This window comes from Halyomorpha halys, unplaced genomic scaffold, assembly GCF_000696795.3.
Source record: "Halyomorpha halys isolate HHAL.00 unplaced genomic scaffold, Hhal_1.1 Scaffold895.1, whole genome shotgun sequence".
NCBI lineage: Eukaryota > Metazoa > Arthropoda > Insecta > Hemiptera > Pentatomidae > Halyomorpha > Halyomorpha halys.
Genome location: NW_027106521.1, coordinates 192,565 through 207,369, shown reverse-complemented (window position 1 = coordinate 207,369; position 14,805 = coordinate 192,565). Strand labels below are relative to the sequence as shown.

General features: G+C 27.4%; 1 protein-coding gene across 1 annotated transcript; it reads left to right on the top strand.

Moving 5' to 3' along the window:
• The first annotated feature begins 7,856 nt into the window (after window positions 1–7,856).
• On the top strand, window positions 7,857–13,023 carry Cdc45 (cell division cycle protein 45). The gene is made up of 3 exons (XM_014430492.2): window positions 7,857–10,981; window positions 11,073–11,132; window positions 11,674–13,023. The coding sequence occupies exon 1, from the start codon at window positions 8,110–8,112 to the stop codon at window positions 9,748–9,750; it is 1,641 nt and encodes a 546-aa protein (XP_014285978.1). The 5' UTR covers window positions 7,857–8,109; the 3' UTR covers window positions 9,751–10,981; window positions 11,073–11,132; window positions 11,674–13,023.
• The last annotated feature ends 1,782 nt before the right edge of the window (window positions 13,024–14,805 follow it).

Here is a 14,805-nt window from a genome sequence, read left to right as displayed (position 1 = left end):
TTTTAATTAATTAAAGAATTTTCCCGACCTTCGGATTCAATAATTAACTTTAGTTTAAGATATTTTAAAATTCTGTCCACTCGGTGTAAATCTATTGTTTCAAACATTATTTATTAAATTTAGCAGTTTATTTTTTATCTAACATAGCACAGATACATATTTATGAAGACATATATCTAGATAATTAAATCATAAAGTTTCTGATAAAAATTGAGGAATGAAGGTTGAATTTGTTACCTATAAAGTTCGCTATTATTTTAACAATTTATTAATGATATCAATGCATTCTATATTAGTTGTTCCAAGATTGTGCAACAAAAAACATACCACACACAAAAAAATCTCGTGATGACGAGATAAGGATCGTCATAATCATTGAGGTTTAAATTATGTAATAACGAGAAGAAATTGACTAAGCAGATCTTCCGACGACCTAAATGTTACTTAATAAAAGTTGATAGTATATCAAGTATTGATTTATTAATTTTAATAATATACTTACAGTTATTTACGATTAATTTTATTTCCAGTTTTATTCGCTACATAGTAGAAGTATTTTATGAATGACTCTCTGGTTTCCTATATTAAGATTCTTAGATAATTTCGGTCACATGCTTCATCAAGATTGCTTTCAAATGAGCTGAGAAGTAAATAAATCGTTTTTGCTTCCTTACTACCGAAAGTAGAGAAACTTTGTATTCAAACAGGAAAGGAAAAAAAAAATTAATATTAAGAGACCAATTTGATGTTTGTCTGTAGTCAAATTTGGGTTCGGAATAAGCGTTCGAACTGTAGATCCAATTTTGAAATTTCAGGAGTTGTGCAGACTGGAACCTTGACAGTCCTTTGTCGTATTCCATCAACTTCTTTCTTATTAGGATGTGCAAAGATATTTTAATCAGCACACCTATATTTCGGAAACGGCACTTCTGATTCGCCCCAAATATGAAGGAAAGTTAAGGATTAAATTATGTTATAACGAGAAGAAATTGACTAAGCAGATCTTTCATCGACCTAAATGTTACTTAATAAAATTTTATTCCATATCAAGCATTGAATTAATAATTTAAATAATATACATATAGTTATTTACAATTAATTTTATGAGCATATTTCTAGTTTTATATTTTATCGGATTCCGTTGACTACTTTCGCTTACTCATGTGCAAATTTATTGAAAAGGGCTAGATGGAGTTGCCAAAAAGTTTGTTATAATCTTGGTCTCAATCAATCAATAACGTTGGTAGCAATACTGAGAAAATTGACCTAGTATTCTTGAAAAAAATTTGGCGGATAGACCGAAAGTTTTTTAAATTCAATTTCTTGACTCTACTTATCTTGCAAGATAAAATCTCAAATTTTTAGGGGCTTAACTTTTTTGTTATTTTAATAGATTTCAAACGTTTATTATCTTTTTTAAAAATAATAAACCTAAAACACACGCACAGTTTTTTTTTTAATTTACAAGGATGGAGGGTAAAAGGAAATAAAATAAAAAAAATTGGCCTCTTTATAGATACAAAAAAATATGATTTAATATTATTAAAAAAAATGATTTGTATCTTTTTTAGCCCAGACAAAGCCCTGCAACGTGGGGCAAAACATTGGCTCAATAAAAAAAGTATAACTATTTACTATTTGAGTTTGTTTTTTTTACCGCACCCAGACCATATTCCATTCATTTATGATTTGATATTAATGAAATGATTTAAGGCTTATAGGAGCTTCTAATATCTATAAATTGCATGTTTGTATTTAATAACTCTTAAATTGGTTCTTTACTATTCTTGTAATGAATAATGAACAAGAGTTGTCACTTTACTAATACGTAGATTTGACTATAAAATTAGGCCTATGCTTCATGAAGTTCAGAGTAAATACAACTTAAAAATAATTTTTATGATATTTAATTTATAAAAAAAGTGCCAAGTTTCTTGAATATGTTAAACAAAAAGAAAATATACTGAGACTGTCAGTGAGGTAAGAGATATAAGGCATTACTTAATTACTTATTCCTATCTAAAACCATTATGCAACATAAGAGTTGTGATTATCTTCTTATTATTCATTAATATGAAAAATAATTTTCCTGATTATGTCATCAGTTTAACTAAGGAAAACGTTACATGTACATTAAATTCCCATTTAACCATAGGTGAAAATAAAATAAGTGGGGGAGAGTATATGATGGTGATAAAACATTTGTTTAGTAAAATAAGAAGAAAACCTGACTTTGTAGCTATTATTAAAATTTGAATGATTTCACACTTAAATGATTATGTATCTAAAAAAAAAATCTTTTTAATGTTATTATAAATTACTAAATTAAATAAATCCAACTTTATCATTTATTACACATTATATATGTCATACATCATATACATATTAGGTATTACCTCGAATGGATTGAGTTAATAGCATCACAAAAATGCAACAATGATTTTTAGCCATCATTTGTAGGATGGTAATTGTAATTACATTTACCTTTTTTCATTATGTTTAGAATATAATGTGGATTACATAATGATATGAATTTTTTTAATTACATTTATACTTCTCTGAATTTTTTTAAAAAGTACTCCATGGTACTCATTTCCCTAGTCAGTTTGGGCAAATGAGTAAATGACCTTTAGTTCTCATATTTGAAGTATTTTCTAAGGAATTAATTGTGGACAACAATAGAAAAAATGGAATAATCTGATAAACAAAAGAGATAAAGAATATATTTGGACATGAACACACTTCTCTGCAATGCCAAACACGAAAGTACTTCCTACTCAAGTGGAAACACTTGTTTTTAAACACTTGTATTCTTTACAAACATGTCAAGTTAGGTTGCTCCAAAGTTCCTGCCATTTTCCTTGATAGCAGTTATCAGAAATTGAGAACACCACAGAAAATAATTTTATGTCTTATGATACAACTGGTGCCATTTTTCAAATCACTTAAACATTTGACTCATTTATACATTTGTCCCTGTCCAATCAAATCCATGTAGATTAAATTTTGTATAGTATATTCTTAATTAAAAATAAATTTGATCCTTTTTCTCTCTCAACTTTATTCTTTACAACTTTTCCAACATTTCGACCCTCAGGCCATTCTCAAGGATACCTTCATATTGATGTCATTTCCTTTTTCAAATCTTAAAAATGTAGGCAAATTGCCTTTGTCCCATATAACCTTTTCTAAATAATTTTTTCCTGGATTTAAACCTTTTATAAAACACTTTTCTTCCTTCCTTCATTCACATTTGCGACTTAAGAATGAAGGAAGGAATAAAAGTGTTTTATAAAAGGTTTAAATCTAGGAAAAAATTATTTAGAAAAGGTTATATGGGACAAAGGCAATTAGCCTGCATTTTTAAGATTTGAAAAAGGATATGACATCAATATGTAGGTATCCTTGAGAATGGCCTGAGGGTCGAAACGTTGGAAAAGTTGTAAAGAATAAAGTTGAGAGAAAAAAAGGATCAAATTTGTTTTAAATTAAGAATAAACTAAACCACTCTCAAACAAGAATGTATAAAATAATTAATTTGTATAGTATTTTAATTTTTATCTATTACCTATTGTTATCTGGTGGGGGGAAGTATTCCAGCTAGTGGGACTAGTGGTCCTTTTTGGGAACCCATGGCAGCTGCCAGAGTTACCGACATGTAATAATGTCAAGATTCATTGCTCAGGGCCGAGAAATAAAATTAACCGCCCCAGGTGGGAACCAAACCCACAACATCCCGAACTTGATGCTCTGGGACCTATGCCCCACCCCGCACGGCCACCACGTCCTTTTACCTATTACCTTAATTAAATAAATAAATTATATTATATAATTTAACTTTATTGTGTTTGTATGAAGTTAGTTAAAAAATCTCTCTTTCGATCCTAAGACACTGTTACTATGAATTTACTGACAAACTTTTTTTTTTCCTTTGCAGTCTTTGTATCTGCTACATATTTCAGATTCTTTCTCTATAGTTTGGATTTGTCACGCAGTAAGAAAAGTTGGTCAGAAGGGGATTCAGGTGTGATGAGGAGGTGATAAATAAGGTTCAACACCTTAAGTGCTTAGTAGTACTGGTATGGTAAGGTATCCATTTAAGTGGCAGTTATGCAGAAAACTAAAGAAACAATCAAGCTTTTAAATGGTGTTAATATTATAGAAACAATATTTTGTATTTCTAAAAAATTCTGGAGAACTTTCTTTTGGGATTACCTTCACAGAATTCTAATAAAAATTACATAAAATATTGTTATTTTAGAATTAATCCTGTGTTTTTCTAGATTCCCTTATTATTTCAATTTTGAGGGATTAAACACATTCTGGTTGAAAAAAAGTAATTCTAAGTAGTGGTAATTCTAGAATAATATCTAAAAAACTATAAAATTTCAATGGGAATATTAATATTAAACATTGCTTTCATAATTTGTTTATTTTTATTTAAAAAGTCTTAAAATAATACAAAATAAATACAGAAATATGTTAATCACTAGCGATTACATGGGAATTGCTATTTGACACCCTAAATACCTTCTACTTCTTTCATAAAGTGGTTATTTCTACGGGAGTTGATAATTATAATTCATCTTTTGTTATGAATTCCAGGATTCCAAACAGTTCAAATGTGATGTATGATCTAAATTGTACAGAACACAAAAAATTAGAACATAAAAATTAAAGTCTTACACGGGGAAGAAATTCTGATATTTATTTCATTTGTTTATGCTAGGTATGTTTTAGACAAAATCTATGGTGGAAAAAATAGAATCTTCAGTATGTAGAAAGTGTGAAAATGATTAATTTAATGATTGTTAGTATAATTATTATGGTTTATTTTAAATTTTAATATTATATTATTAGTGTAAATTATAAATTCATATTGTTACTATAATTATAATTTTATATTATGAGTATGGTTTTATTATTACTATAATAACTATTTAACATAATTATATATAATATTTGATGCATATTACTTAATAAAAATAAATTTTATTTTACAGATTTTAAAAATTATTTAAACCTTAACCAACAAAACTCCTTATTTATTAGATTTTAGAATAAGTATAAATAAGAATAAAAACAAATCAAATTGAAATTGATAATAAAGTGTATAAAATAATAATTCTACATAGGAACTTCTATTGTGTTTCCTTTCATTATTGTCATCTTTAATTTTACTCCTTATGAATTGCTCAACACAAAGGATTTCTAACTCTTTGATGTTGGGAAATCAGGAAATGGATGCTTAAAACATAGAAGTTACTTGGAAAGTTATTAAGGTCAAACCTAAATAACGTATATATTTACTCATCATAACAAATTTATGCCATTTAGAATATATTTTGACATTTTTTCCTGTAAAAACTTTCATAATATATTTGAACGTAAAACATAAACTAAACATCTGATATTTTGGTATCAACTTAAGGAAAACCATTTTAATCCATTATTGTAATACATTTTTTTAAACTTATTAATTATAACACACATGACAAAAAAAGTTTTGCATACCCCTCATCTTTCCAAAATACCAATAAGTCACATCAAAGACACTTTTGATCTCAACAGCACAGATATAGGGAGTAATAAATATAGAGGAGTTTCAAGATAGCAACACAGCCAAAACAAGACAATTCCTTAAAAAACTCTGATTGCCAGCCAATTTATCATTTGAGTTTAGTTAAGATTTGATGTTCTTAAATTGAACCTGTGCTATTTTATAAGCTTTTCATGATGTGCAGAATTTTTTCACTTCAGAAAAACACAATCAAATTATTGCTTTGAGGAAGGAAGCCTTATCAACAAGCTAAAATGTAATGTAAAAGGGCTTTGTACTACATTTTGGATTAATAGTACAATTGTAAACAGACATTGTAGTAGTTTATCATATAAAACTAGTCAAACTGAAGACCGTCCTATCATCCTAAATGCCAAAACGTACCAAAACTCAACAGCCGGGAATGTACTCCATCTGCTACAACATATTATAAGGACAATAGTGAGTGACTATACTGTTTGAAATTGCCTTCATGAAGATAACCTTAGGTGTAGAAGACTCTTACACAGCCCACCAATAAATAGGACTCAGGAGGTAACAGAAACTGTAAAAAATGGTTATTGCTTTAGAGGAGCCATTATTTATTCTCAGATAAAACACACATTGTTGTCATACTAGATAACAATAGGATGAGAGTTTGAGGGTCCCTGGAAGGCCTAGTCATCTGTGATATTGTATCATTTAAATATTAAAAATAATTTATCATTATCGGTCAATTTGACAGTTTAATTAGTAAACTTATTGTAGCTGCAATAAAAATAAATTGTTTTGGTAATAAAAAAATCTTAAAATAAAAATCTGTCATTTCTTTCTTAAAGTAATATATACATGAAGAGGAGAGAAAGAAATACTTTATTAATTCATGCTGCCCAAATACATCGGGTTGCTACATTACACAGCATACTGATCAATCCGTAACTGGACAAATATAGGTTACATATTTTTACATGATATAATGTAATACATAGATAACATTTTTTTTTTCTTCCACAGTTTTCTTTTACTTTTCTTTTACAATTAATATCAGTCTACAAACTAACTACAAGTTTTTCGATTTATTCCTTTTTTTTTTTCTTTCCCTTCTATTTCACAACCCCTATTTCATTTGATTAAAAAATTCCCCTATATAACAAATATTAAAATATTTAAAATAATAAAACAACAAACAAGATATATCATTATATTATATTATATTAAAAACAAGATGTATTTAATATAATACATGATTGAAAAAGTTTCCTAAAGCAGCAATCTTCTTTGAAATAAAAAATAATAAAAGTATCTTTTGCAACAAATCAAATGGCCTTTATTTCTTTTGGTATTTTTCTTTATTTAAATTGTAATTTTATTATACAATATTTATTTTTTAAAAAAGTAAAAATAAAATCAACTGAGGAGTTTTCTATCATTAGTCAATATATCCACTTCTAAAAAGTAATGTTTTGGTTTTTTGTAAATTAAAATTCTATGATAATCACCTATGGTTTGTGTGACCAACTTGAATTTTCTATTCTTAGTTTTTTACAAGTCTTTATTTCCAATAATTTTAATATGCTTTCCACAAAATATTATAAATTCATTTTTGACTTCTTTTACAGCCATGTTTTGACTTCTTTTTTTTCAGCATTATCCCTTACAAATATAGAATTGTTCTTCTGTAAACATTTCCATCAATTACCATTCATTAAAGTCAATTTTGTTGCTTAAGATACCAGTAAGGCTGTACACCAAATCTTTATATCATTTTTAAAATAAAAAAAAAAATCAATGCAATATTTTTGACATGTCTGTCAGAAAAACTTATTTTACAAAAAAAAATGTGGGGCGAGATATCTTTTGAATATTGCATCGATTTTTTTTCTTTTTAATTGTATGACAATCGCATTCTTGATTGTTTCAAACTTACGCGTGTGACAGTTTTATTGATGATTTAACAGTTATAAAAAGGTTTTTATTAGTAAGTTAGTGAGAAGCAAATTCCAAAATAACATAAGCATTAAATTATGTTCTAGCTCCTGTTAAAAAGATTATTTTTATAAACATAACTCTCAAGAACAACATAAGTTTTAACGGACATCTTGACGAATTATTGTTAAATTGTAAATAAAGCTAACTAATATACTTTATGTAATATATTTCTTAGTTATACAATATATATTTTTAGTAATATATTTTATGCATTTTAAGATATTCTACAGTAAAATAAAGTATTATTGATTTTTAAAAAAATTTAGTTACGTTTTCATTTAAAAATGGTGGACATATTTTATTGGCGGCAAAAAGGAAGGCACTGGCATAGCATTACCTACTGAAATGCTTTACCCCTTGTTTATGTTGAATGGTAGTGCCCGGGAGTGAGATAGTGTTTGAAACTTGTAGATATAAGTTTTTAATGCAGCAGTTGAAATTTAGTTTTTTAGTGTATTTACTCTATAATACATTTTCTCGTATACTATAACTTGAGAATCTAGTGAAGACTGTTTAAAAAAAGCAATGTTTCTGTTATTGGTATCAAGGATGAAATTGGTTCTGTATGATATTCGAAAATAATGTTTGTAGAAGACATTAACGAAGAATTTTACAACTTGATTCATGGAAAACATATACTTTTATTGGTCAACAATGATATTGATGCAATATGTGCCAGTAAAATATTTCAGAATTTGTTCAAATGCATCTCAACTCTATATACTTTAGTTACTGTTGAGGGATTACAAGAGCTGCAAGAGATATATGCTAATTATTCTGAACAATCAAAGTTTATACTTCTTATAAATTGTGGTGGTACTGTGGATATTGTTGAAACGTTGCAGCCTGATGAAGATGTCATTGTATTTATTGTTGATAGCCATAAACCAACTGATGTTTGTAATGTTTATAGTAGATCACAAGTTAGAATAATTGGTAAGGCTGAAGAAAATGAACATATACCTGACTTTGAAGACATATTCCTTGATTCAGATGCCGAATCCGAAGGATCTGAAGATGAACTCGGTGAAGAAGAGATTAAGAAAAGAAGGGAGAAAAAGGAATGGGTTGATAAAAGAAATAGAATTATGTTTGAGTATACCCAGTTTTCGTTTTATGGCAGAGCTAGTTCTTTAATAGTCTATGAACTTTTATGGCGTTTAGGTAAAGAAAATATAGATTGCTTATGGTGGGCTATAATAGGTTTAACTTTTCAGTTACATTTCGGATTAATTGAGGAAAGTAAATATGCATCTGAACTTCCTGTTCTTCAGCTGCATTTGGCACGTTTAGCGCCTGCTATGGTGGATAGGCAAAAAAGTGATATGTTTAAAATTACTACTCAAAAAGATTTAAAACTATTGCTGTACAGACATTGGACTGTTCAAGCTAGTATTCGTTATTCCATGATTACTGCTATCAAACTACGTCTATGGACTGCTCAAGGTGAAAAACGTCTTCATCAACTGTTAGCTGAAGTTGGTTTACCTTTGAATGAAAGTCTTCAAAATTATACATCGATGGATTTTAACTTACGTAATGAATTTTATTCAATGGTGGAAGGAGTCACTTCTAAATATGGTTTAGAAAATTTAATATATACTTGTTTTGTTCTGTCCCATGGGTTTAGAAATTGTTATCAATCTGCTGATTATGTTTATGGTTTGTTAGCTATTTTAGATAATTGTGAGTTAAATGATTCTTCTGCCGGTGACAGATTCCTTCATGCTATGGATAGTTTATCTCGAAACAAATATCAAAATTTAAATAATGGAATTGAAAAAGCTAAGAAGTTACTTGCTTCTATTTATAAAGAAGTTCAAACAATACTGGATCTCAATCAAGTAATATCTGCAGGTCCTTTCTTGTATTTTGTTTTGAATGAAAATGGAGCAGAAGGTAAAATGTTTTCTACACCAATTACTTTGTTAACTCTAGCAAGATATGTTTTGAATTTTTATGCTTCAGTATCAAGAAGTAAAAAAACTGGTTTACTCCCTTTGATTGCATCTGCATCTTGCACTGATGATAAGTGTATTGTATTAGGCATACCTCCAGCTTCAGAACTTTTTCCTAGAAATTTTTTTGGTAAAGCTTTTGAGCGTGCTTCGGAAATAGTTGGAATAGAACCTTTATTAAATTATTTTGATACATCTGTTATAAAAATTAAACAGTCTGACCGACCAAAATTTTTTGATGCTCTTGTCACTATTCTTAGCTAGTACTATTTCCTCTCTTCTAAAATCCCTATTTAATAAAGAAGAACTTGCTAGAGTGGCTGCACTTTTTAAATTTGTAATTTATGTATCAAAGTATGAACTCATTTTTTATTTAATGTTGAAAATTTCTTTTAGCTTAAATAGTTGAATTTGTATGTGATCTAATAAATAATTATTCTTATTTCAAAAAGTTAGTTTTTCCTATAATAATGAATTTCTAGTTATTATCAAATTTACAAGTACTTGTATTCATTGTCTTTAAAATCTTTGAAGAAGTAATCACTTTAATTTTTCAAATTCATGCTATTCATTATTTTAACTACAAGCACTTAATTTTCAATGTTGATATAGGTTTTTTTATTAGTGAAATAGTTTCATTTCAGACTGAAATGACAACTTAATTTTAAACACGTACAAATTATTAGAAGTTTTTTATCGGATTGAATCAATTCTGTACTGTAAAATCTAATCGTGATTGTACTTTCTATATTAATTTTTAAAAAAATATTGGAGAGGATCATTTTAGTTATTTTGTACTTTTCTATTCCTTGGAAACTTTATTTTGTAAGTAGTCCCTTGCATTAATTTTGGCTCGGACTATAAACTGACTATTTTTAATTATTTGTATTCTGCGTCTGATCAAATGAATAATGATAAATATCGATGTTTTGTCTGTAAAATAGAAATGTAGTTTTGGATGTTTAGTGAATTATTGGTTAGGATAGTATATTTAAACATGTAAGCAGAATTCAATGGTGTGCAATAAATACCTCATAACTCCATTCGTGGATGAAATAAAAACCATTATGATTAGAAGTCTGTGACTTGAAATTTTATAGATATCTCTATTCTATCAATTTATATGGAATTTTTCTATGTAGTGAAAACTATTGAAACTAAATCTTTATCACTTCATATATTTTTTAATGCAATCTTTTATTTTTTCTCTAAAATTTACCTAAATGGGGTCATGAGATTTTAATTGCCAACCATATGAATAATATTAAAAAACCTAATAAATGAATTGAGTTATATCATTGATGAATGTTATTTATTTTGGGAAATATTGATGCTATGAATAAATAAATTAACATCAGTGAAATTCCTAGTCATTCAAATATGCTTTGGAGTATGTTTGTCATGTTTACTTTCAGTGTTCATTAAATAAATTCTCAAAACAGTTTGAAGAGAGTACCAGTCAACTGAAGAAATAATTACAGTTTTTATACTAAAGGTACGAAAAACTCTTTTAATGTTTTGTATTACTTTATTTTTTTACCCTTAAATAACTTATGAATTGTTTTGTATCTATATCTTTTTTTCAGACTTTTTCTGCTGGAATAGATTTAAAAGAATTTAAATATAATAGTAAAAGTCATTCTTAGGTAAGTTTATCATTACAACTATAAAACTCTATGATGATTAAAACTATGAAAATACTAATTTTGATTTCATCTAGAATAGTGTTTTTTTAACATTGTTAATGTATGAAAACAGGTAATGGAAATGTAGGTCACTGTTGACATTGACCTGTATTTAATTAAGGACATAAAATGAAATAGATTCAATTTATTCAATGTTGTAAGGTATATTCATCTCGTAAAAAAAATAATAATATTCCACTATTTTTACTTGGCAAGTTTTCAGATCATCTTATTTCTTTTCACCTATCATGCAGATTTAATGGCAGATATATTTGTTTGTTTTGGGAATTTAACTTATATACACTGTTTTGACCTTAACTTTACAATAGTATTATACAAATAGTTTAAAAGTGATTATAATAAAATGAAGCAATAATTTAAAAGTAAATGAACATGAAAATGAAACAAAGTTACTTCTAAATGAAAATACAATTCAAAATATAATTACTTTAAATAAAATACTTTTTTTTGTGTGTGAATAATTAACTATACTTTGTTGCAGGTGTACAGAATGTTCTTGATATCCCAACATTTCCATTGAACGCTTATCCTAGAGGTCAAAAATTTATTTTCCTTGAAACATAGTCATCCTTTGATGCGAAATTGAATTGCTTAGAATTATCTTGCAAATATTTATTTTAAAATGTATGAATTGCATTCAAATATTATTTTATGTTTTGTAAAGCAGCTTACTTTAGCTATTAGTATTTAATTTTGACAAGTATTCTAAAATTACATCCATTTTCTCATGTAGTCTTTAGTAGTTTTTTCTCATCACATAGATGTATTGAAAGTAATTTAAATTTATTGAAAATTGGCACAAACTGAATTTTCTTAATTTTAGGAATGTCTTACAAGAATGTTATGTTTAAAACCACTGATCTTGCTGCTTTATTTTCAAACATTGAAATATATAGCATCAACCTGTAAGGTGTTTTATACTGTTTATTTATTAGGCCAGTGAGGTTGTTATTTGCCATATTTTTTTGCTGCTAGTTCAAATTTTAGTTTGTTATGAATATCTTAGTTGTTAATTATTTATAAAAAAAAAATCCAAACCACACTCATTGATATTTTTTGATTATTGACATTTATGAAGTTATAATTTTTTTAAAAGAAATAAGGAACAGCTTGTTTAAAATTGTTCAATTTTTTTTTTTTAAATTATGTACTTTGAAGAGAGTGTAATACATTGTCTGTGATATATTTCTTAAATGTCTGCTGTAAAATATGCTGTACATATATAATTATTTACTTGTAACATTTTTGAAATAGAAGGTAATAAATGTTTTTTCTTTGTTAATAGTTTACTGAACATTTCATTATCTGTAGTATTCTGTAGCTGCTTGTTTTTTCTAGCTCTGTTTATAAATTATCTATTTCTCAAGTAGCTATTTTGTTATGGATGACCATCTAAAATAATAATATTAAATAAGGTTAAAACTATAACAATTCTGTGAAGTATCATTTGAATTGGTTTTATAATTGTCAAGTGAATTTATTTTTATGAGATCCAAACAATACTATATCTAGTAATTTTTTTCTATTTTGTTATTCTTTATTTTTTATTAAGTTCAAAGTTGGAGTACTCTCTTTATTTTTGTAGGAACTTTTGTTATCTTAGTAATTTTTTTTTCATTTGTAGTACCTATAGTTGGGTTTATGATGTTATAAAAGGCTGTTGTAAGTACTTTTAATTATTATAACCAGTTTTTTTTAAAAGAGGAAACCTAGTCAGCTGTACCAAAAATATTCCCTCATGGATTATAGCTTACTAATCACATTATTCTTTCAAGATCAGTTTGTAATAATATTCTGAGGGTTTGTGACAATAAATATTTGCTCAAGTGTTTCTAAGTTGTTCATATTTTTTTTAAAAATTTAATTTCTCTAAATCCATATGATTTTGAATGAATTCACACATTAATAATTGGTTTATAAAATCAGAAGAAAAAATTATAGATCAACATTATAATTAGTTTTTTTTGAAATATTACACAATAAATGCTTCCTCAATCCTCTCCAGTTATAGTTAATTGCTTGATTAAAAATGTCAACATTATATCCAAATTAAATCTTCATCAGGACTACAATAGTACTGTTATGTTATTTTATCAGATGAAAGCCTTTGGAAATAATTTGAAAATTTCCTCGTTATAACTTATTGGTTGTATGGATAACTAAGTAACTTCCATTGATAATAAGTTGAGTTGGATTTATAATGTGGGCTGTTCCACTATATGTTGTGTTTGACTTTTTTTTGTTACGAATTACTTGAAACTTGCCAAACAAAAACATTTTCTGGTCTATATTTTATAAAATGAATAGCGATAGTCTCGAATCTGGCCAAGTGACAAGTTGTCTTTTTATGAGGCTTAAGATATTAATGTAAGTATTAGTTTTACAGTATTATGTGTTATTCTCAGAGAAATGATATCCAGACACAAGTGTGAACATTGACTGAGACTTGAATGCCCAAACGACTTGTATCAAGCTCCCTAGCCTTATTGTTAAAGTGAATATCCAAACTTTTTTCTTATTGCTCATTATTTGCAAATACAGGGAGCATTTTCCATTTTTATAACAAATGAGGGAAGGCATTGCAATAAGACAGCATATTTTTGAAAATTCTGTTTTTCAAAACATCCTCTCCTATTTCAATCTAGCAAAGTGTATAAGAGAGTATACCCAATTGTTTTCAGATTGATTGAAGTACTTTTACATTTCTGCCAACTTTAACTCACAGCTATCCCTTTCTGTTATAATGTAAATAATGAAAAACATTTCTATTATATTAAGTAAACTTTAAATTGAAAATTTATTTCAAAATTAAAGATGGGTTGGAACATATTTTTCATTAAACTCATGTGACAAGCTTAAATTTTGAGGACCACTGGTCACAGCTTGGAATCACTCCTACAAATGAGACTGATTACCTTGTTTCACACCTGTTTATTTGATTATGTTATTATTTTGACATGCTTATATTTGAATTATATCTTGAATATATTTTTGTATTTTTTATACTTTGACTTGGAAGCAAGGTGCTGGACAACATTAGCACAATGCTGAAACACTTGGAGATTGTTGCTATTATAAGACTTGACCTATGTGGGTTTTACTAGCTGATGAAGATGAGTTTTTCTTAATTTTGATAAATCTGTCTTACATAATTATTTTACTGTTAGTCTCAGATATAAAATATTTTAATTTTCTCACAATGAGACTGATTGAAATGTCTGATCACTGCTCTATTTGAATATTAAGAACATATCTTCTGGCTCGTAATTACTTTGTGTTACAAGAAGGTATTTGGTATAAGTATTATGTTTATAGAAGTGTGATTAACTATGGCAGAAGTAAATTGAAATCTGTATTAACATTGAGTGCTTTTTGTTGCGATGCTGTCTCATCGATATTATCCTTATGTAAGGTCAATGTATCAATAATCGATACCACCTATAGATGCTACTAGTGACAAAAAATAAGAAACAAAAGCATTGATACAATTGAAACTGAGAGGGCTTATAGGGCCCCAAGATAGGTTGGAATTTTCTTTAGCTTCAGTAAGTTGGGAAATTTTGGGGCTTGGTATTTTGGTGACATTGTAGGGCTAACATTTCATTTTTAGGAG

Bases quoted from the DNA above. Each gene is read 5' to 3' on its own strand.
- Cdc45 (XM_014430492.2), top strand. From the start codon at position 8,110: ATGTTTGTAGAAGACATTAACGAAGAATTTTACAACTTGATTCATGGA.